This window comes from Cervus elaphus, chromosome 1, assembly GCF_910594005.1.
Source record: "Cervus elaphus chromosome 1, mCerEla1.1, whole genome shotgun sequence".
In the NCBI taxonomy this organism is placed as follows: domain Eukaryota; kingdom Metazoa; phylum Chordata; class Mammalia; order Artiodactyla; family Cervidae; genus Cervus; species Cervus elaphus.
In genome coordinates, this window is record NC_057815.1 from 89,702,818 (window position 1) to 89,726,006 (window position 23,189).

General features: G+C 53.6%; 1 protein-coding gene across 2 annotated transcripts; it reads right to left on the minus strand.

Annotated features, from left to right (window-relative positions):
- Positions 1–614: 614 nt before the first annotated feature.
- On the minus strand, positions 615–9,737 carry PACSIN3 (protein kinase C and casein kinase substrate in neurons 3). 2 transcript variants are annotated; one of them, XM_043911144.1, is made up of 11 exons: positions 9,581–9,731; positions 6,316–6,387; positions 5,979–6,068; positions 5,662–5,818; positions 4,449–4,684; positions 4,175–4,330; positions 2,869–3,044; positions 2,582–2,702; positions 2,273–2,409; positions 1,774–1,895; positions 615–1,149 (listed from the first exon to the last, which is right to left on the minus strand). In XM_043911144.1, the coding sequence occupies exons 3-11, from the start codon at positions 6,030–6,032 to the stop codon at positions 1,034–1,036; spliced, it is 1,275 nt and encodes a 424-aa protein (XP_043767079.1). In that variant the 5' UTR covers positions 6,033–6,068; positions 6,316–6,387; positions 9,581–9,731; the 3' UTR covers positions 615–1,033. The 2 variants fall into 2 exon arrangements, with proteins under 2 accessions (XP_043767079.1, XP_043767090.1); XM_043911155.1 differs by lacking the exon at positions 6,316–6,387 and having other exon boundaries at positions 9,581–9,737.
- Positions 9,738–23,189: the final 13,452 nt, after the last annotated feature.

Sequence of the window (23,189 nt, forward strand, 5' to 3'; positions counted from 1 at the left end):
GGGCGGGGCGACCGGCCCGAAGCGGACCAACGGGCGAGCGGCCGGCGGAGAGGGCGCCGTGACGTCAGGGGCCCGGGCTCCACGCGCGCGCGCCCGAGTTCTCGCCGCGCCGCGCCCGGGCCAATCCGCGGGCGGGGCGGGGCGACGGCTCGCCCACAGGCCCAAACCGCGCCGCGCGCGCCCCGCCCCCCAGGGGGGCGGAGCCACCTCCCAGAAGCGTGTGGGCAGCGAGGCTCGGCCCTCGGCCTCGGATCAGGCCAGTTCCCGAACGGTGAGGAATGATTAACAGTCCCTACCAAACACTCGCGGTGCCGCCGGCCTGAATGGGAAGATCAACTGGCCGGGCTCCCGCTCCGCTCAGAGCTCAACTCCAGACCTCCACCCATCCTCGGATGCCTCGCACCAAGTCTGATCACGAGTCCCCTACAGGACCCCAGGTTAGGTTAGGGTCCCGTTAGGGTCCCGAGGTCCCAGAGCAGGTACCAAGCTGGCACACCTCCGCCCAACCCCCGCCCCGCAATATACTGAAGGCCCACGACCTCCCCACAGTGCCTCCCTCCAGATGCCCTCGGCCGCCTGGCAAGGGTGCAATAGCAAAAAAGATGCACAGAAGCTGTTTTTTTCTTCGAAGTTTAATACACACGAGAAGAAGCCACAAGAGCGCTGCTAGCCCAGAACTACACTCACCCCAAGCCAACCTCAGGAACCCCAAAACAGAGCGACCAGGAACTGGGTCCACAGCTCCCGGGGAGACTGGAGGACTCTTTGGGGAGGCCCAGGCACCCCTGAGCCTTTCAGTCACTTCCTGACCTCCCCATCTTCCCCTCATCCTAGACTCAGTTGGCCCTTCCCTACCAGTCCCTTCCCAGACACAAGGCCCCCACCCTCCCTGGGTCCCAGGACTTCCTCCCTCCTGGAGGGACAGAGCGGTCGCAGGGGGCAGGATGGTTCAGGGCCCTCAGGTCCAGCTGTCCAGACAAGCTGGGCTCTGACTCAGGGTGGAGAAACGTTGCATAAGGGCTGCCAAGGCAGGTCAGGCCCCCACACACTCCACGTAGTTGGCAGGGTACAGGCCAATCCGGCCACTCTGCAGCTGGCCCTGACACCAGCCCTGTTCATCCTCCTCGCTCATCTTCAGCAGCTCCTCCCCTGCGAGAAGGGGGATTGGTCACTGGCAATTGCCCGCCCCACTCCTGCAACTGGGTCAAGGACTAAGGGGGAGGGGGTAGTCCACAAACCCAGCTAGAAGAGACCAGGCTCAGGCAGAGAGAGGTCAAAGTCAGCCACTCCACCCCCACCCCCCACCCCCAGGCCCTGAATTCAGCAGTCAGGCCCCAGCTGGTGACTTTGAGAGGCAGGTGAGGGCTCCAAGCAGACACTCTGACTCCTGCGGGATGGACCCAGAGCAGCCTTTTTTTTTTCTTTTTTAATAGTTTTTTTAAAATATTTATCTGGCTGCACTGGGTCATAGAAGTCACATGCAATATCTTCGATCTGTGTTGCAGCGCGCATGCAGAATCATTCGTTATGGCATGCGAACTCTTAGCTGGATCTCGTTCCAGGGATCGAACCCCAGGCCCCCAGCACTGGCAGCATGGAACCTGAGCCACTGGACCAGCAGGGAGGTACCTAGAGCAGTCTTAAGCTCAGAGCACCGACCCTTGAGAACTGAGCACCTGGCTTCCCTTTCTCCACATTCCTGCTCAGACTAGTAAAGGGGCGAGGGAGACGGGCTGCAGCCTGCAAAGGACCAGGAGCAGGGCTCTAGGGTACCTGCTCGGAAGCTCAGCTCATCGGCTTCTTGCCCCGCGTAGTCATAGAGCGCCCGCACGCGCACGCCCGTGGCAGCCTTCGGGGGGTTTTCCTCATCTGACCACTCCTCCTCGTGTCTGCCACTAGAGCGGGGCGGGGGGACAAGGGGGCAAGCTTGAGCAGGGGAGCCTGGGACTCAGGGCCAAGGGCTCCCCCCTGCAGGAGCCTGGGGAGAGGCAGGTGGGGGAAAAGCTGCAGGATTCTAGCCTGACTTCTGCCACAAATGCCTGCAAGCTCAGGCACACGTCCGGCCACGCAGAGCTGACACGGGCAGTACATGAGAGGGAGTGTGGGGAGCACCTGGCAGACCACCATATAAACTGGCATCTTTACAACTCAAAACACCAGCTTTGAACCCACTTCAGGTGTGAAGGGCATGAAGGGAAGAGAGAGAGGAAGGAGGAGGGCACAGCAGGGGGCAGAGCTGTGTCCTTCCCACAGCCTGGATCCTGGCTCTCACCGCGGGGACCCCGGGGACTGGGGCAGGGGTGCAGCGCCATCTCTGGTGGGTACGATGCTGGTTAGGGTAACCTCGTCAGGGCTCCGGCCACCCTTCTCCTTCCGGCTGATCGTCCTCTGTGTGTCCAAGGACCACTCCTGTGGGGACAGTGTTCAGGGTCGGGTTGGGCTGTAGGCTTGGTGGCAGCCAGAACCATCCAGATCACCTATACCTCCTCCATCCCAAACCCCAGCCTCCTGCCGGAGCGCCAGGATGAGCCCAGTGGGAGCCTACCCCATCTCTCAGCCCCAGCCTGCCAGGAACAGGTACCTCAAACTGGGGCCAGTTCATGGCCATGCCCGGCCCATGGGTGCTTCGCCACCAGCGCAGGTCCTCCTCGTCGCTGGCTGCCTCGATGCCCTGATGCAGGTCTCGGTGGAGTTCGTGGAACCTGTGCCCCGGGTATAACCCTCAGGCGGGGAAGCCCTGAGCCTCAATTCCCCACCCTACCCCCCCATGCACACCCTGCCCCGTCTCATTCAGCCCAGCCAGAGCCCAGAGGCGAAGGGAGAGAGCCAGCCTCACCCAGATCTCCAGGCCCACCCGGCAGGCCGTACCTCTCACTGCTGGAGAGATCCAGATGCTGGTGTAAGGTGAGCAGCATATCCTTGAAGAAGAGAAGCCGCTGGCGCTCGGCCGCCTGGCAGCTCTCAAAGGCCTGCTCCATGTCCTCCATGTAGCGTGGGGTGTAGCGGTGCAGCTCCGCCAGGGTCTGCTCATACTGGGTCTTCGTCTGGGTGGGGAGAGGAGGGGCTCTGGTGAGGACAAGACCTTCTTTCCCCACTCAGGACTCTGCTAGTCTTTCCTGCATACCTGCTGTGGGCTAGGCACCAGGGCCGGAAACCTGGCTCCTGCCTGAGAGGACCCCAGGAGCCTAACAAGGGAGGTGACATTCAGGCCCAGCGGCTTTAAGAGTCTGGTGGAGGGACTTCTCTGGTGGTCCAGTGGTTAAGAAGACGCTTTCCAACGCAGGGGACGTGGGTTCAATCCCTGGTTGGGGAACTAAGATCCCGCATATCTTAGGGAAACTAAGCCTGAGCACCACAACTTAAAACCCAACAAATAAATAATAAATTTTAAAAAATAGATTTTTTCAAATAAAAGAAAAAAAAAAAAGGTGGTACATAGTGTGATACGGTTAACCTATGGGGGCAGAAAATGGCAGCCCCCACTCCAGTGTTCCCAAGGACAGAGGCGCCTGATGGACTAGTCCTTGGGGTCGCAAGGCAGACACGACTGACCTCACACGCACAGGCACACACACACATGGGGAGCCGTGGAAGAAATCGGAAAAGGCTTCCCAGAAGTGGAAACAGAGCAGCACCTCAGAGGACTGGGAGGCTCTGGATACGCTGAGCTGGAGGAAAAGCGCTCTGGCCGAGTGAGCAACATGAGAACTTGTCCCAGGGGGCACACGGAAAGGAAAGCAGCTGGGAAGGTCTCCTCAACTGCTAAGATTACCCCAGTGGCCCACACCGCACCATTTCTTTCCTGCCTAAAGCATCCTCTTTCCCTGGTGCGTGCACACTGCGCCGCTCAGCCGTGTCTGACAATTTGCAGTTCCATGGACAGTAGCCCGCCAGGCTCCTCTGTCTGTGGGATTTCCAAGGCAAGAATACTGGAGTGGGTTGCCATGCCCTCATCCAGGGTATCTTCCCTACCCAAGGATCAAACTCATGTCTCCACTGCATTGGTACTGGATTCTTTACCACTAAGGCCATTGGGATGCCCCATCTTTCTCGGGGTCCTATGTTACATGATAAGATGGAGAGCAGGGGGCAGGTGAAGACGAGAGCAATGCCGGGGGCTGGAAAAAGCACTCAGGGAGCCCTGAACTGGGCTGCCGGGTCCCTCAGCCTGTACCTTCTCCGCCTCCTTGGAGCAGCGCTCTGCCCGTTCCTGCAGCTTCCGCAGCTGCTCCTGGGACACGGCGCTGTCTGCCTTTGCGTGGCTCTCCCGCGTCTGGGCGGTCTTCTCCTCCTTCCGGGCCGTGTGGTAGCTCTTCTTGGAAGCCTCAACCTGGCGCACACGCAGGGACCGTGCTGGACCCAGGACCCTGCGCCGCGGCCCCTTCCCGCCCCAGGCCGACCCAGGCAGGGGGCGGGCCTCTGCGGCCCCTCCTCCCTGCTGGTCTCACCTCCTTCAGCCTCTTGAGCCAGGGCTTCTGGGCCTTGCGGAAGCCGTCCTCGGCTGCCCGGCTCTCGCGGAAGCCGCCCAGCACAGGCCGGTGGAAGGCGCCCCGCTGCCAGGAGCGCACCCGCTCGCTGTCCTGGCCCTGCAGCTTCTCCCGCACCTCCAGGTGCAGCGCGCTCAGCCGCTCGGCCGCCGTGAAGAAGGCGTGCCAGGCCTTCTCCAGCGTGCCATACTGGGGGCCTGCGGGGAGGGGTGAGCTGGGGTTGGGCCCGGGCTGCTGGCAGCGAGCTCCCCCTCCCCAGCAGGGGCTTCTGGGTGCCAGGCATGGGGCAGAGATGCGAAGATGAACGACAAATGACGTCAGCTGCTGCTGACTGAACACCTACTGTGTGCCTGGACACACGGTCCCACTGAATGCTTGACTCATCCACCACCGTGAAGATGGCATCACCAACAACGTGGAACAAGTGAAAAGGCAGCCCAGAGAAGGGAAATTCGTTGCCCCGAGCATTCCAGCTACAGGTGGAGCTCAGATCCAAACCCAGGTGTGTGGTATAAATCACTACACTCTGTTGCCCCAGAGGGAAGAACTAGTGTCTGTCCCCAACGAAGGCAGCTTGTTTGGATAGAAGGAGCCCAAGGTCCAGAGCCGGAAAACCTGTGGGCAAGCGTTAACTCTTCTTAGCTGTGTGACTTCAGGCAAGTCAGTTGGCCTCTCTGAAGTATCCCGTTCTCCTCTAGCAAATAGTTAGAACAAGACCATCTCCATGATAGGGCTGTGGTTGGTTGGTTATAAGTCACATCTGACTCTTTGGCCACCCCATGGACTGTAGCCTACCCGGCTCCTCTGTCCATAGGATTTCTCAGGCAAGCGTACTGGAGCAGGTTGCCATTTCCTTCTCCAGGGCATCTTCCCGACCCAGGGATCCAACCCACATCTCCAGATTCCCTACCACTGAGCCACCAGGGAAGCTCACAGCGTTGTTAGAAATATCAGAATAACTCATATGAGGGTGCTTGGCAAACCCTAACAGCACAACTGTAAGAATAACCAAGAGGATCTTCTCTCTTTAAAGGGAAGGCGGACAGGGAAGCCTCCAACTTTCCACAGGAGGTGCAAAAAGAAACTGCCCTGCCTGGCTGCACACCCCCCCCCGCCCCGCCCTGCCCCGCCTTGGCGGTCCTCTCCTCCCCACGGGGCCCGAGCACGGGCTCACCCTTCTCCACGGCACCCCTCCACTTGCGGGCCCAGTCGGCCAGCTGCTGGGCGTAGGCCTTCTCGATGCGGGCGCGCTCCTGGAAGCAGCTGATCAGGTCCCCGCAGAGCCGGTGCCCGTCCTCCACCCGCTGCACGGTCCGCCTATAGTTGCCAGCCTGCGCAGGAGAGGAGAAGCCTGGTGTCGCCCCAGGGGAGCCGCTCCCCCCACACCAGGGGCCAGGGCTGACACGAGGCTCCTCCTTGGGACAGGTGGCTGGGCCCAGAGAGGGGTGGGCATTTCAGCGCCACCCCCAAAGCTGGCACCCAGCTGCTCACCTCCCAGAAACTGCCCTCCAGGGCCTCCCCTCCAGCCTCTTCCTCTGGAGCCATGGTGTCCCCGCAGCACGGAATGGTGGCGGATTGGGGCTGCAGAGGGCAGAGGGGTAAGCAGGAAAGCCAGGCGCACTTCAGGGGCGAGGCAAAGAGCCTCTGCTACCCCTGGGTTCTGCCCTCCCCCACTGCCATCCCCACTCCCCAAGGAACTGTCAAGAGCCAGGACTCAGCAGGCAGGGGTCTGGAAGTCCCAGGAGGGGCCCGAAGAGGGCAAAGATGGTCGTTCCACGGCTCCTCCTCTTGCCCTGGCCTGCCCTCCCCACCAGCTCACTCCATGTACCTGGGCCTAGGGTTCACTCCGGAGACCTGGGTGTCCAACCCTCACAGCTGCCACCGTGATCCTGCCTCGACGCTAACAAGAGCAAAGCAGGGGGTGAGGGTGGGGCTGACCATGTCCAGGGCGGTGCCCAGCTCCCCCGATATAGCAACTGCTGTCAGAAGCGCCAGATTCCAGCCAGGAGAATGCCAGTCGGGTCACACGGTCCAGCCGGGGATTACATGGCAGGCGGGGGTGGGTAGTGGGCAGAGGGCCCCGCTGCCCCGACTGCAGATGAAATAAGGGAGGGCTCTGTGGCCTCTCCTGGAAAAAGGCGACCCCTCCCCAGACCCAGCCACGTCAGAGGGTACCCAGCCACACCCCAGGAGCTCCCGGCACTGGCCAGAGCAGACTGGGAGCCAGGAGGCCTGAGTCTTATCTTGGCCATGAAGCTTGAACAAGTGCATTATACTGTCGTCTCCTAAAGGGCCTCGGCTCCCTCCCAAGATGGAAATCCCGCCTTCTTCCCTGTTTTCGTGCCAACACTGGTAAAAGACTCAAGGCAGCGAACAAGACCTGTGAGGAGCCTGACAGTCACAAGGGACACTCATCCTGCTCCACGGCATCCCTGAGGTCCCACAGGATTCCGTGAATAATGAGTAACTCAGCCCCACCCTCCAAAAGCCCAGAGTCTGGGACAGCACGAGGTGTCAGACAGGTGATCAGCCAGTTACAACAGTGCAGCTCCAAGACTGCGGGGGAGGGCAAGGCAGATTCCAGCCCCAGAGCTCCCCCCGGGGGGCTAGAGGACCCAGAGGCACGCAGCCACTCCCTGCCTATCCCTGGGCAGGGTCTCAGCTGTCCCCAGCATCAACTCAAGCCCCTAGAAGGAAACCACTTCCTCCTCTGAGCAAACCCCAGGGACACAGCCAGGCCCAGGAGAACAGTGTGTTCATTGCCCCCAAAGCAGGGCTCTATGACAGTCCTCCCCCAAACTGACTGCCTCCCCACCCTTCAAAACTCAAGAGTGAGGGCTTCCCAGGTGGCTCAGTGGTAAAAAATCCACCTGCCAATGCAGGAGACTCAAGTTCATATCCCTGGGTGGGGAAGATCCCCTGGAGAAGGAAATGGCAACCCACTCCAGTGTTCTTGCCTGGGAAATTCCATGGACAGAGGAGCCTGGCAGGCTATAGTTCACGGGTCACAAAGAGTCAGACACAACTTAGCAACTAAACAAACAATACTTTAAATGGGTGAATTGTGTGGTATATGAAAATAAAGCTGTTATTAAAGAAAACCGAGTGAGGCATCTTCTCCAGGCACCCTCCCATTTCTCCATCCCCAATCTCCACCCCTCTCTCCAGGTGTATATCACATTGGGTATATATCTCCGGGTATATATCACATATCGCCTTGTGACGATATTGGCAGAGACTTCCTGAGGGTCCAGTTTGTGTTCCTCCAGACACTGGAGTTAATAGCTGAGTTTAAAACACAAACGACATCCACCTGAAGACCAGGAAATGCACGGGCTGTGGCAGCTTTGAGAAAGCATGGCCTGAGTGGGCTTCTGCCTCTCAGCTCACAGCAGGGAGAGCTCAGGCCCTCAGCGGAGATGCCTGGGCCCAGAGAAGAAGGATGGAGCAGCCTGCCCCACCGGGGTCCTCAGCGCTTCCCCCTTGCCTCCTCTTGAGTCTGTCCCGTTTACCCAGAAAGGACCTGCCAACCAGATGGAGAGGAGCAGAGCTGCAGCTGTAAACCCCAGGGCCTCAAGAGCTGTCCCGGCCAGGCATCCAGGGCCAGGGGCCCCCTGCCTGCCCCAGCCTCCCGGCTCCGGCTCCCAGGAGAGCTGCCCCCCACCCGTTCCCTCTCTCTGGCCCCAGAACAGAGCGAGCTGTGTGTGCAGGGCTGGCACCGCTCCCTCCGGCCTCCCAGAGCAAACACGAGCCCAAGCCCCAGGCACAGCCAGCCCCACTGCCCCAGCCGGACCCAGCAGTGGGGGGAATGGGCCTGTGCCTTGACCCCTGCTGAGGAGGGCCAGCACCCTGTGTCTCCCGACCCCGGCAGAGACCCCGCCTGGTCCCCAGAAGACGCTCCTGCCACGGCCAAGAGCTCGCGTAGCAGATCATGAACCTTCCCAGCCCAGGGAGCCAGCACCTAACTGGGCTTGGCAGGGTCTCCTCCTCACAGCGTCCTAAGCCAAGGTAGGGAGTCTCGGGGTTCAGGGAAGAACCCACTTTCCCTTAGGAGGCCGCTAGGTACCCCTGTCCCGAGTCCCAGGGCACGGCCCTGGGAGGGAGCCCTGCTGTCCTGCCCTTGCCCAGGCTCCGTCCTGAGTCACAGGCTGCGCCCAAGGACCTCTTCTCCCGGCAGCCCCTCCCGATCCGCCCGCGGATTTGACGGCACCAAGGCGGGCGGTCGACCGGTCCAGAGAGGGGTGCTCAGGCAAGAGCCACCGGAACCTGCAGCCAGGGAGGCCCCGAGGCTGGGGGAGGGGCGGCGCGGGGAAGGGGGAGGAGGCCGGGCCCGGGAGGGGCATAACAAAGGGGCACTTTTGGAAACCCGACCTGCCCCGCCTGAGGTGCCAGCTCCCCGATGACGCACTCCCAACCCGGAGCCCTCACACCAAACCTCCGAACCCAGGGGCCGCCGGTCTCTGGCCTCAAAACCCTTATGGACGGGCGCCCTACTTGCGGGCCGGGCGCTGCACACCTCGGAGCCGGTGGAGCCCACGAGGAGCGGCCGGGCCAGGCCTGGCCCTGGAGACTCCAGGACTTCTCGGCCAAACTCGCTGAACTCCGCCTCGGCGGGAGGTGGGGGCCCGCCGGTCACCGCTGAGGGGAGGGGGCGCGCCCTGCCTTGGCCCATGCCGCCGGCAACTCCAGATGGTGGCCCGGGACCGGCGGCCCCAGGAACTGGGACTCTTTGCTAAGGGCGAGGGGTCGCTGGGGAGCGAGGCCTCTGCTGGGGTCCCCGGGCGGTCGGGGGCCTTTGAGGGGCCCCAGGAGATGGGGTGGCCCGCCAGCCCCGACGCCTCCCTACCTCCCCCCCAACACACCCCGCGGCAGGTCTGGGAAAGTGCCGGGCGCGCGGCGCCGCAAAAGGGTCCTCCCCCTCGGCGCGGCGGCAGCTCTTGCCGCGCTCACGCAAAGCGCTGCGACCCCGGGGCTCCCGGGGCCGGAGCCGATCCCACTGCAAACTTCAGGAGCGGGAGGAGGAGAGGGCGTGCTCTATCTAGCCGCGGCTCCCGCCACCACCTCCCCACCGTCCCCTCCCGGGCAGCACTCACCGCGTCCTCCCAGGGCGCCTCGGCGGGTGGGGGGTCCGGCCACGCTCCGACCCAAGTCCTGTCGCTCGCGGGCCCCGGCCGCCGCCTCCCGGAGCGCGCCGGGCCCTCCCCCCGGGAAGCCCAGCCCCCAGCCCCGCCCTCTCCTCGCGGCCGCGGGCCCCAACCCCACCAGCCAGCGGCGGGGCGCAGGAGCTGCCCCCATCGCGCCGACCCGCGCGGCTCCCGGGGCGCGGGCCGTGGGGTCTCGGTTCCCGCCCGAGGAGCGCCAAGGCCGCCTATCCAGGGTGGTGGCGCTATAAGGAGTCTGATTTCGGCTTTGCCCCTCCCCGGCCTCGGCAGAACCTGGGAGAGCCGTGGAAGCGGGAAGGAGTCTGGCCTGCACCGGCTCCCTTTGGAGGGAGGCCGGGGAGGTGCTACACTGCCTTACTCTTCTTGCTGAGCACAGCTTTCTTAAAAGTTAGAAGTTAACTTAGACGTTAACTCTGGAGAGGCTCATAACCATCCCCTTGTAAGCATTAGGACTCCCATTGTATAGATGCAGAAACTGAGGCTCAGAGACCTTTAGCACCTTGTACAAGATCTGTCGTCGGGCAGGGCCGGGACTCCAAAGCCTTGCCTTTTCCTTGCACAGCCCTCCTGGCCAGTGTGATCGCCCATTCTGAGGACTGGGTCCGACACGCTGTGGAGGTGGGGCAGAAAGTCATGAGCTCCTCCCCCCCACGTGTTCTTATTCCCAGATTTTGTACCACGGTTCATTCTTAAATCTCTTCGCCCCTCCACCCCCTTTGTTAGTAGATCTTTCCAGATCGCCAGGATGCCACCCCCCCCCCCCCCACCCTTCTTAATAAACCCCTGCTTCCTCACTCCCTTGCCCCGCACCCTGGGATTTTTCGGAGCCTGCCTGTCGGTTATTTATATCCACTGGAGCGGTCCAAGAATGTTCTGAGTCTGACCTAATCGCCACCTGCTCGGTCTCCCGGCCCCTCCCGCTTCCTCCTGGGCCCGGTGACCCGGCGGCCGTGCCCTCCGCCTGGCAGGCAAGAGGGGGCGCAGGTCTGCGCGGTCCGACGCCGGGGGCGCTCAGAGGGTCTGGACCGCGCAAATTGCTCTGGGCGGCAAACCCTCCCGCGCTCTCGGAGGAGTGCGCCCCCAGGGGACGGCGTGCGCGCTGGGAAGCAGAGAGCCAAGCTGTTCTCTCCCCAGCACGTCCTCTCGGTCCCCACGCCCCCGCCCCTACCCCTACTCCCCGAGGAGTGTGAGTCCGTGTGCACGGATTTTTAAACGACAGCTTTAAAAATAGCAAAATTATGTAGTTTCTAAATCCGGGAGGAATCACGGACGCGTTCTCTGCGCAGATAAATCCGCTCATAAAATGAAAAGGGGGCTTGCAGAGAATGAACGGGGAGAATCTCAAACGGGCATCTAAGCCGCTGAGGACTGACTTGCCCTGCAGTCCCCGTGGGAGGGTGAAACCGCCTGTGGGGCACCCTAGACAAGACGCGTTCGGCCCCTCGCATCTGAGTAGTGGGTCCTCGCCTGGGCGCTCGCAGGGTGTGAACCCAGCAGGTTGTAGCTCCGGAGACAAGTTTCAACACCCACTCTCTGCTGGGGCTTGGACAAGTCCCTTTTCTCCGTATCTCTGTTTCCACCTCTATGAAACATGACAGGTGACTGGGCTGACCTCCCAAAAGGGCCTGTGCAGCAGCTAATTAATGATTGTAAAACGACTGCAAATAAGAGGAGCTGAGGGAACATCTAACGACAGCCATATTATTATTGTATTATTATTCAAAATCAGTTACCATCCCACCTAGTGCCCGGAGGGGCTTTAGGCACCTGGACAGAAAGTGTGAAATCACAAGAAAGAAATGAATTACAGGAGCCACCTATCAAAAACCCATTGAAAATAAAGGCTGCAAGCCAGACTCTGGGATCTAGGGAAGTCTCTCTAGAAACTCAGAAAAAACAGGGCTGTTTGTCAGACCACAAAAAGAAGGGAATGCAGAGTGGGAAACATCTGGCATCCCTCGGGTTCAAATCTGGAGAAATGCTGCAGCTGATCTTAATTGCCCCTAAGGTACTGTAGGGGGAAAAAAATAAACCAAAACCCAGAGCATAGGGAGCTGCTTCAAGGGTCAGAGGAGACAGAGCTGACCTTGGAAAGCCAAAGTCCTCCTAGTGCTGCCCCAGGGTCCAGATTTCTGTGCTCCGCAGCCAGAGCCCCTAAACACTCACGGGGCTCCATCAGTGGGTTCCCGACTTGAACAGTGCTCAAGATGGGATGCCCGAGGTCAGGAGGACCGGATAGACAGAAACCCAGAGAGGCAGCTTGGCTCCCGGCACCAGGCGGCAGGTTGGTCCTCAGCCCAAGTTCACAACACTCACAGACTCACTCACCTTGAGTTTCTGGAATGTCCTAAGCACTGTTCCTTTGTTTGTTTATTTATTTATTCACTCAGCCAATCAGGAAAACATTTGCATTTTTGCTTTATGCTAAGCCCTAGGCTGGGTGTTGGGAATACAAAAATAAAAAAGGGCAGAGTCCGAGATGTATGTTAATGATACAATATGAGCAGGAAATACTACGGGGAAACAGAAGCAGAAAAGACCACCTTTCACTGGGCGACAACACTTGACTGGTCTTGATGAGCAAGAATTAGTCATGTGGAGAGGCATTCTAGGCGGGAGCATCAGGGTGTGCCAAGCGCCAGAGGTGGTAGCATATGACGTGGTAACCCAGCAATTCCACTTTTTGGTATCTACCCCAGACAAACGTGTACAAGACTAGGAAAAGGTCCAAGGATGCTTGCATATAGTATTGTTTGCAGTAAGGGAAAAACTAGAAACAAATGGGTAGTGGTTCGGTGACATCCCTGGGGGTCCAGTGGTTGGTTGGGACACTGCCCTTCTACTGCAGGGGCCATGGGTTCAATCCCTGATCGGGGCAATGAGATCCTGCATGCCATGTGGTATAGTCAAAAAAAATTTTTTTAATGAAGGAAAAAAAAAGAGGCCATTGGTTGAATAACCTAAAGTCCATTCATGCTTTTGGATTACTCTGCAATAACTAAAGAATAGGGGAGATAAAAATGTGCTGTTATATGAAGACATCCAAGATACTGTTGAATACAAAAAAGCAAAGTGCAGAACACTCAGAATCTTCAGAGAATATGCACCAAACTGATTTTGGTTTCTCTCTAGAGAGAGGCTTCTCAGATAGCTCAATGGTAAAGAATCTGCCTGTCAATGCAGGAGACACAGGAGATGCCAGTCTGATCCCTGTGTGGAGAAGATCCCCTGGAATAGGAAATCGCAACCCACTTCAGTATTCTGGCCTGGAAAATTCCATGGACAGAGGAGCCTGGCGGACTACAGTCCCTAGGGTTGCAAAAAGCTGGACACGACTGAGCATGCACGCACACTCTAGAGAGAACTGGTGAAGGAGATCTTTGTAATCTTTGAAAATTAACGATAAAAAAAAATAAAAATTAACGATGAGTATGTACTTAAGCATAAATTGTAAAATTAAACAGTTTTGTTTTAGGAGATGGTGATGGGTCTTATTGTCTAAAACGGTGCTGCTCCTTTCATACTTCTCATAGACAATCGCACTGTTTGAAAGGAAGTGACTAGATCAGATTTGTCCTTTAAAAAGATAACTCTGGCAGCCCTTCAGAGTGTAGATTGGAGTGGGCAGAGAGCTGCAGGCAGGACTGATCTCCTCTGAAGGCTGCTGTTTGTCTCCGTGGCCTCTGGACATTGCCCCAGCATTCCAGACGGGCAGCTGAGTAAAGTATTCTGCTTCAACAGCTATGTTTTTAAGATTTCAGGCAACCCCAGGTGGAAAAACTAGTCCTAGTTACTGAGAAGGGTTAACCTCAGTCGGGTTGGCCGGGGGTGGCTGTTTCTGGGCTGAAACACAGGAAGAACAGCAGATGGATGGCATTAGGGTGAAAAATGTGTAGCAGATTTCAGAGCGGGGACTATGGAGAAAGCCTCTCTGGGGTCAGGAATTTGCCTGGGGCAGAGTCCTCCGAAGGTACTGTTGCACAGTCCACGTTGCAGCTCTGCAGGCAAGGGTTCTGCTCAGGAAGCCTGCCCTGGTTCATTGGGACCCTTCCCCAAAGTCCACTGGGGACCTCCTTTTTGGTAAAAGAGGAATTCTAGTGGGGATCCATTCATTCAGCTGACTTTCAGAGAACACCTGCTATGCCAGACACCATGCTAGATGCTTGGTCCAGTGCAAAAAAAGCAGATATGTTTCCTGATTCTGTGGATATGATAGGATAGGATAAAGCGACCCCATGGACTCTTTGCAACCCCATGGACTGAAATCTGCCAGGCTCCTCTGTCTGCGGGATTCTCCAGGCAAGAATACTGGAATGGGTTGTCATTCCCTTCTCCAGGGGATCTTTCTGACCCAGGGATCGAACCTGAGTCTCCTGCATTGCAGGTGGATTCTTTACCATCTAAGCCACCAGGGAAGCTTCATGGAGTTTCCCACTAAAGTCAAAAGCCTGCATACACAATTACAAATTGTGATATGTGTTTTAAAGGGGAATAAAGGGTGAAACAGATCACCAGCCCAGGTTGGATGCATGAGACAAGTGCTCAGGGCTGGTGCACTGGGAAGACCCAGAGGGATGGGATGGAGAGGGAGGCGGGAGGGGGGATAGGGATCGGGATCGGGAACACATGTAAATCCGTGGCTGATTCATGTCAATGTATGGCAAAAAAACACTACAATATTGTAAAGTAATTAGCCTCCAACTAATAAAAATAAATGGAAAAATGAATAAATAAAGGCTGTTGAAAACATATGGCAAAAAATAAATAAATAAAGGGGAATAAAAAGGATACAGTGCTATGAAAGAAGAATAACAGGGGGAGCATAATTTCAATGGGTCAGAGGGTTAGAGGAAACTTCTCTCTGGAAGTTTAAGCTTCTGTACCCCCAGAGGCCCAAAAGACAAACGAAAGTTAGCTAGGTAAAGAGGGAACCTAGAAGACGGCATTCCAGGCAGAAGAACTGATGTGTGCAAAGTCCCTCTGATGGGAACTTGACCTGGGAAAGAAGGGCAGAGTGGTGAAAGAGAGGGCAAGAGGGCCAGGGTGAGGTAAGAGGGGCAGGCGGCTCTCAGACACTGCAGGCTTTGTTTTATTCTGAGTGCAGAATTTAAACAGAAGAGAGACCCTAAAGATCTTTCTGAATGTTGTGTGAGGAATAGATTAGAGCAGGGGATCAGCAAACTGTAGCCTGGATGGCCCACAAGGTAAGAAGATTTTTATTTTATTTATTTTTTGTTTGTTTTCAAAGCTATAAATCTTTTAAAGATTATTATTTAAAAAAAGATTATTAGTATATATTTATTTGGCTGTGTCAGGCCTTAGTTGCGTCACACAGGATCTTTCCTTTCAGCTTGTGGACCCGGGAGTTTAGGAATAAGGGCCTAGTTGTCTGGCGGCATGTGGGCTCCTGACCAGGGACTGAAACTGCATCTCCTGCATTGCAAGGCAGATTTTTTTTTTTTAATGGCCAATTGATTTTTTTCTTAAATTTTTAAACACCAAAACCATTTTGTATTGGGGTATAGCCAATTAACAATGTTGTGGTAGTCTCAGGTGAAGAGCAGAGGGACTCAGCCATGCAAGGCGGATTCTTAACCCCTGGGCCACGAAGGAAATCCCTAAGAACAACTTTTACTTAATTAAACGGTTGAAAATAATCAAAAGAAGAATACTCTCTGTGTTACATGAAGGTTAGAAGGAATTCAAATGTCAGTGTCAATAATTTCAATTATTTATTGAAATTAAAATTGTCAATAAAGTTTTACTGGCACACAGGCACTCTCCTGACCCTTACTGATGAGCCCGAGACCTGGGAGGAGGTACAGAAACTGCAGAAAGGGAGCCCTCTGTACGCGAGGCAAGCCCGGACCAAGGGGGTGGGAGGGTCGCTCACAGAGTGTCTGTGAGATGCAGGCGTTCTGCTGAGCGCCTGGTCACCCCAGCCTCATAACAACCCTGTCTAGTTGGATTGATTTTTCCCAATTAACAATGGAGGGAAGAGACTTTGAGAGGTGCGAGATCTGCTTTAGGACACAGCTAGGACGTGGGAACCTGAGGCCTCACCAACACCAGGGAACAACTTTTCCCTCTTGGTGATACCGAGCACCCATGGCAGAGATTGGATATGTTAGCTTCTGAGGGCTGCCAAGCAACAAACCGGTGACTTAAAACAGCAGAAATGTCTTTTCTTACAGTTCTGGAGGCCGAAAGTCCAAAACCAAAGTGTTGGTAGGGCCACACCTCCCTCTCCAGGCTCTGGGGAAGACGCTTTCCTTGTCCTTCTGCTGGCTGCCGGTAGCTGCTGGCAACCTGGGGGTATATCTGGTGTCCCCTGGGCAACAGCCATATCACTCCAGTCTCTGCCTAGCTCTTCACATCCTCTCTATGTGTTTGTCTATGTGTCTTATCTCCCTCTGCCTCACTCCTATAAGGACACTTGCCACTGGATTACAGTCTAATCGGATAATTCAAGATGATCTCCTTATTTTAAAATCCTTAATACATCTGCAAAGACCCTCTTTCTCAATAAGATATCATTCACAGGTTCTGCAGATTCAGTTCAGTTCAGTTCAGTTCAGTCACTCAGTTGTGCCTCACTCCATGGACTGCAGCACACCAGGCTTCCCTGTCCATCACCAACTCCTAGAGCTTACTCAAATTCATGTCCATCAAGTCGGTGATGCCATCCAACCATCTCATCCTCTGTTGTCCCCTTCTTCTCCTGCCTTCAATCTTTCCCAGCATCAGGGTCTTTTCAAATGAGTCAGTTCTTCACATCAGGTAGCCGAATATTTAGGACTGATTTCCTTTAGGATGGACTGGTTGGATCTCCTTGCAGTCCAAGGGACTCTAAAGAGTCTTCTCCAACACCACAGTTCAAAAGCATCAATTCTTCAGCACTTAGCTTTCTTTATAGTCCAACTCTCACATCCATAATGACTACTGGGAAAACGATAGCCTTGACTAGACAGACCTTTGTTGGCAAAGTAATGTCTTTCCTTTTTAATATGCTGTCTAGGTTAGTCATAACTTTTCTTCCAAGGAGTAAGCATCTTTCAATTTCATAGCTGCAGTCACCATCTGCAGTGATTTTGGAGCCCCCCCAAAATAAAGCCTGTCACTGTTTCCACTGTTCCCCCATCTATTTGCCATGAAGTGATGGGACCAGATGCCATGATCTTAGTTTTCTGAATATTGAGCCAACTTTTTCACTCTCCTCTTTCACTTTCATCAAGAGGCTTGTTAGTTCTTCGCCTTCTGCCATATGGGTGGTGTTATCTGCATATCTGAGGTTATTGGTATTTCTCCTGGCAGTCTTGATTCCAGCTTGTGCTTCATCCAGCCCAGCATTTCTCATGATGTACTCTGCATATATATTAAATAAGCAGGATGACAACATACAGCCTTGACGTACTCCTTTCCCTATTTGGAACCAGTCTGTTGTTCCATGTCCAGTTCTAACTGTTGCTTCCTGACCTGCATACAGATTTCTCAAAAGGCAGGTCAGGTGGTCTGGTATTCCCATCTCTTTCAGAATTTTCCACAGTTTGTGGTGATCCACACAGTCAAAGGCTTTGGCATAGTCAATAAGGCAGATATAGATGTTTTTCTGGAACTCTCTTGCTTTTTTGATAAACCAATGGATGTTGGCAATTTGATCTCTGGTTCCTCTACCTTTTCTAAAACCAGCTTGAATATCTGGAAGTTCACAGTTCACATACTATTAAAGCCTGGCTTGGAGAATTTTGAGCATTACTTTACTAGCGTGTGAGATGAGTGCAATTCTGTGGTAGTTTGAGCATTCTTTGTCATTGCCTTTCTTTGGAAGCTTCAGCATCAGTCCTTCCAATGAATATTCAGGACTGATTTCCTTTAGGATGGACTGGTTGGATCTCCTTGCAGCCCAAGGGACTCTCAAGAGTCTTCTCCCACACCACAATTCAAAAGCATCAATTCTTTGGCGTTCATCTTTCTTTATAGTCCAACTCTCACATCCATACATGACTACTGGAAAAACCATAGCTTTGACTAGACGGACCTTTGCTGGCAAGGTAATGTCTCTGCTTTTTAATAGGTTGGTCATAGCTTTTCTTCCAAGCAGCAAGCGTCTTTTAATTTCATGGCTGCAGTCACCATCTGCAGTGATTTTAGAGCCCAAGAAAATAAAGTCTCTCACTGTTTCCATTATTTCCCCATCTATTTGCCCATCTATTCTGGAGATTAGGATATGGGTATATCTTTTTGAAGGCCATCATTCAACCCTCCACACAATCCTGGAGGAACCCACATCTGTCAGCCTTGGACATCTAGTAAAATGCTTCTTGAGCTTAAAAAGCAGGCTGCCTTTTCAGAGACTTTCTTCGTCCAGTTTCATAAATCTATCCGCCTCTTTGCGGAATGGATCAGCAGCCTAAACTCTGTCAACACGAATGGGGCGTGGTCTTCCAGACTGCCTATCGCTATGACAAAAGGCTCAGATTCTGGGGCTTTCTGACGCTGGGCAAGTCAAGCATAAAGAGGAGTCACAGTAAAGGTGCCAGCGATGATGCCCACGAAGAGTGTGGAGTGTGGGGGAGGATGTGTGTAAATCGTTACTAAGAATGCCCCCTCCCCCAGGCTATCCGCTTCACCTATAAGAACTACAGCTATCCTGGCAGCTTATCACCGTCCTTTACAAGGAGAATGTTAACTGAGGTTCCTTGGGCAAGTTTTTTATCACATGCTGCTGGAGTTACAAACGTCCTAATAACAAGACCTTGGCTCCTAGGGATAGGAGCCAAAGGCGGGCAGTGGGGAGGGGAGGGGGAAGAGGGAAATGTACAGAGATGTAAATGCAGTTCTCCCGGTCCCACCAGCGGGTGACTCATCCGCTCAGGGAGAATTGGCTTGGCTTTAACACAAAGAGAACCCTTTTTATTTCTGCCACTTGGGACTTTTGCAGTCCCTGGAAGAGACCTTTGGCTTGAGGAGAGGGAGTAGAAGGCATGGCCTGAACTCAGACGCCTGGTTTCTCATTCTCTGCTCCCCGCTCTTCCCATGATGGCTCAGTGACTGGTGAGAATTCTGGAGAACAACCTCTCCACCACCTTTTTCAAACCTTATCAGTAAAAATCATGCTGCCAGGAGATTATATAACAACTTCTATTTGTAGAGCACTTTACAGTTTGCGAAGCACTTTCATATATTATTTTAGCACTCTGGCGAATGCCCTGCAGCTCTGGCTGCCTAGGGAAGTTTTCTGGCATCCTGTACCATGGTATTTCATGACAGGATATTGATTTAGTGTGTGGATGGTGCTTCATCCCCCACAGCAAAGAGAGAAAGTAGGGTTTGGGGGTATTTACACAGCTGTCTGACACTCCCAAAGCTACCCCAAATTATTATATTTTTGAAAACTGATGCTGTTCCCAGAAAGTGGGAGTCATGCCTTCACTTCACATTATTACGAATCTATTCATATTTGGGCAGTTAAATATGTATTGGAGATGCCAAGTAATGAGGACCCTGGATGCTGTATTCAGTGTGTCTCCAGTCCTTTAGGAGGAATTTAAACTTCAGTTTCCTGCAAATGCTGCCGAATCCTTGAGGCTGTTATTTGCAAACCACTGGATGCAGTAAATGTGTGTGGGAAGCCTGCACACGCCATCCGTGTGGATTATGGATGGTTTTGCAGACTCAGCGGAGTGTTTGGATCCACAGACCGCTTGATCAGAATCGAAGTCATGTATCAGCCTGCAATAGGACAATAATCCGTACTCGATGGAAACTTCCCACAGGGAGACCAGAGTTGAAAGCAGTCCCTGGTTTCCGCGGCTTTAACAGCAAGTCAGTCACAGGATCACAGATTTTAAAATCAAAAAGGATCTGAGAGACCCGCCTCCTCTCTCCCTTTCATTAGGTGATGAGGCCACTAAGGCACAGAGAAGTGAAATGACAGCTCCAAGACCACACACACAGTCTCAGCACAGTGCTCTCTCCACCGTGCTATATTATTTGTTCCAGAAAACACCTAAGCCACACATTGTTTTGCAGATCAAAGAAACTGGCATTATTTAGGGCCACGCTCATGGGCTGCCAGGCTTCCAGTGTGAACGCGAGGCCTTGATTTGCTACCACCAGCAGCTTTTGAATGAATTGCCTTGTGATGCCTTACGTCAAAAGTAGTGTCACAGATAGAACCCAAACATCTGTAAACGGGCTTCATGGCACAACCTCTCCATGGCATGAAACCAGAGCAATGCTGTACCATTCACCCCATTATGAGATTAGCTGCATCAAAAATATGTATTAAATAGTTTTGTCCACTGTGCACCCAATGGTTCATCAGATGGGAATGGATCAAGTCCCTCGTGAAACAACAAAACTCAGGGTAAGAATGGCCCATCACACGACCTGAGGCAAAGTGCTTCACTAGTATGTGCAAGGTAGGTTTTCACCGCTCACATGAGGTTTGTTTGTTGTTGTTGTTTTATATCCACCATGGAAGACTCCTCAGTCCTAAACAAAGATTGTAGGAAATTCTGGTATTAAGCAGGACATTTCCTTTGCTCGTGAACCCATTATGGCTAACAGTTACCTCCCTGCCCTCCTGTTTTCTACTCCTTCTGCCTGGAAGGTTCTCCCCATCTCCCCGCCCTCAGTTTCCGCTCAAGATTTACCTTAAGTGTCACCTTCTCCGGGAAGATTTCCTTGACTCTGTTTGTTCGCTTAGTGAACACTTTCTGGCCACTCCCACAAAGCATGTGCAATCTTATTCCCCAACCTGGGATCGAACCCACGCCCCCTACACTGGGGGCATTGAGTCTTAACCACCAGAATGCCGCCAGGTAAGTCCCAACACTGTCCCTTATGTACTCCACTCTGAAATGAGTTCAAGAGTCCCTTTTCTGTGCCCCCTACCCCACATGAATCCAGTGCTTCCTCTCTCACCCAGCTTATCACACAATGCTGTAGTTGTATGTTTACTTGTTGATTAAAAGGCATACTCTATGGGGGAATAGAGCATTTTTTTCACTTCAGCATTCTTTTTGACTGGAATAATGCCAGGAACAGTGTGGGTTTTGATAAATGTCAGAAGAATGAATTCTTCGGCTTACCATACCACCTCCCCCTTTATCTGACCTCTCTCACTTTCCGCAATCCTTGATTGACTTATTTTTTATATTTACTTGGCTGTGCCAGGTCCTAGTTGGGGCACTCGGGATCTTCACTGTGGCACGCAAACTCTTATTTCTTGACCAGGGATTGAACCTGGGCCCCCTGCATCGGGAGCACAGACTCTTAGTCACTGGACCGCCAGGGAAGTCTCTGCACAGATCTTTAACATGATCAGTTTTCTCCTCTGCAAGCTGCCTCCTATCCTGCTCATGAATGTTCATGCCCCCAAGCCAAATACCATTAGGGACATGCATGGAATTGAACTCTGGGTCTACTGCCATTGCAACAGAGGACGCATACCATGGGGAAGGGCGGGACATCTCTGAAAGAAGATGTTAGATAGAAACAGGAGGAAATTCCCTGGTTGTCCAATGGTTAGGACTCCGTGTTCTCATTGCCAAGGGCCCAGGTTCAATCCCTGGTTGGGGAACTTAGATCCTTCATGCTGCTCTGCTCAACCAGATGGTTTGGATAAGGGCTCAGAGAAGTGGGCCTTTGCTCTGGATTGGAGGCTGTCAGGACACAGGAATGGTTCTATGATTGCATATCAATAAGAATGAAGCAAAGCTAAAGCTGTGATTAGCAAAGAATCTGCAGTCATTCATATTAGCCAAAATAATAGGGGAATGTTTGGGTCGTTTCTGTGGTTTGGACAGTGTTCATACATCTGTCTGTATTCAGACATCAGTGATTATCTTTTTGTATTGATCTATCAAGATTACACAGGCTCAGTAGTTGTGGCGCAGAGGCTTAGTTGCTTCAAGGTATGGGGGATCTTCCGGGACCAGGGATCCAACCCGTGTCTCCTGCATTAGCCGGTGGATTCTTTGGCTTTCCCACAATGCAGGGACACAAGAAACATGAGTTCAATCCCTGGGTCAGGAAGATCTCCTGAAGAAGGAAATAACCCACTCCAGTATTCTTGCCTAGAAAAGTCCATGGACAGAAGAGCCTGGTGGGCTACAGTCCATGGGGTCACAAAGAGTTGGACACAATTGAGCGTGTGTCCACGTGCACACACACACACCCCATAATTATAGAATGGCCTTGTCTGTCTGTGCTGATATTTTTCCAAATTATTTCAACAGATGACTAAAGCCTAGATAATAGTACTACGTCAGCTTCCAGATGCCAGCAGCTGCTTTTTTTTTTTTTATAATTTTACTTATCTCTGGCTGTGCTGAGTCTTCATTGCTGTCCAGACTTTTCTCTACCTGTGATGAGCAAGGACTACTCTTTCTTGCAATGTGCAGGCTTCTCATTGAGGTGGCTTCTCTTGTCGTGGAGCACGGGCTCTAGCGCACTCAGGCTTCAGTAGTTGCAGCACACAGGATCTTCCCTGATCAGGGATGGAACCTGTGTCTCCTGCATTGGCAGGCGGATTCTTTACCACTGAGCCATCAGAGAAGCTCAAAGAGCTGTTTATCTCTTTCTCACAACCCACACCCATGCCTAACTTTTATCAAGCTGCTTCTCCTCCTAGGATGCTATTCTCCCTCCCCCAGCCAACTCCACAAAACTCCATCTTTCCGATGAGGCTTTCCTAAATACTTCTTTCTCCATTAGATTATCTTTTCTGAATGCATCTAAAAGTCTTGGTTGGCATACCACAATTTAGTACTCACCTGTGTTCTCTTTTTTTTAAATCTATTATTTGACTGGGCTGAATCTTAGTTGGGGCAGGAGAGATCTTCTAGTTGCTCACGGAACAATTTACTTGAGACATGTGGGATCTAATTCCCCCACCAGGGATGGAACCCAGGCCCCCTGCATTGGGAGCGTGGCCTCTTAGCCAAAGGATCACCAGGGAAGTCCCCTGTGTTCTATCTTGACTTGTTTCACATATATTCTTCTTCTTAGTAGGTTGTAAACTGACTGTATAGGGGTAGGGCCATTTCTCATACTTGAGGATCCCTCAGAAATGAATGCCCACTGAGGTGAAACTAAGGACTGGTCTGAGTAAAGGAGAGGGGGCGTCTTGCTTCAGTAACACAGCTGCAGGGGAGAGGCCATCAGCTTGCGCTTTTCCGTTGTCGGCCATTTCTAACACCCTGAGCTGATCTTCTCATCAAGAAAGCGTTTTCCAATTTTTCTCTTGGAGCATTCCTTTCTTTCCAAGAGTTGTTTGTAGCACTCTACCTGTCTGAAAGCTCCTTTAATGCACGATCTACCACTGACATATTTTTGTCTCTGCTCATTCTCCCAAAGCACCTGGCCTGGGACTTAGCCGGTGGAACCAAAGAACCAGAAGTTCCCAACAAGCAGTTCTGCCTGCCTTGAGGCAGAAAGTGGGATGTATCCAAACTGTCTCCTATCTGGCCGGGTGGGACACCGACGAAGCTCACTCCAATGGCCCTTGGCTAAAGTCGGGGGCACAGACCTC

Bases quoted from the DNA above. Each gene is read 5' to 3' on its own strand.
- PACSIN3 (XM_043911155.1), bottom strand. From the start codon at position 6,032: ATGGCTCCAGAGGAAGAGGCTGGAGGGGAGGCCCTGGAGGGCAGTTTC. The intron at 4,685-5,661 runs GTGAGCCCGTGC...CCCTCCCCGCAG, and splicing joins GAGGGGTGCCGTGGAGAAGG to GCCCCCAGTATGGCACGCTG. The intron at 2,703-2,868 runs GTACGGCCTGCC...CCCGGGGCACAG, and splicing joins GATCTCTCCAGCAGTGAGAG to GTTCCACGAACTCCACCGAG.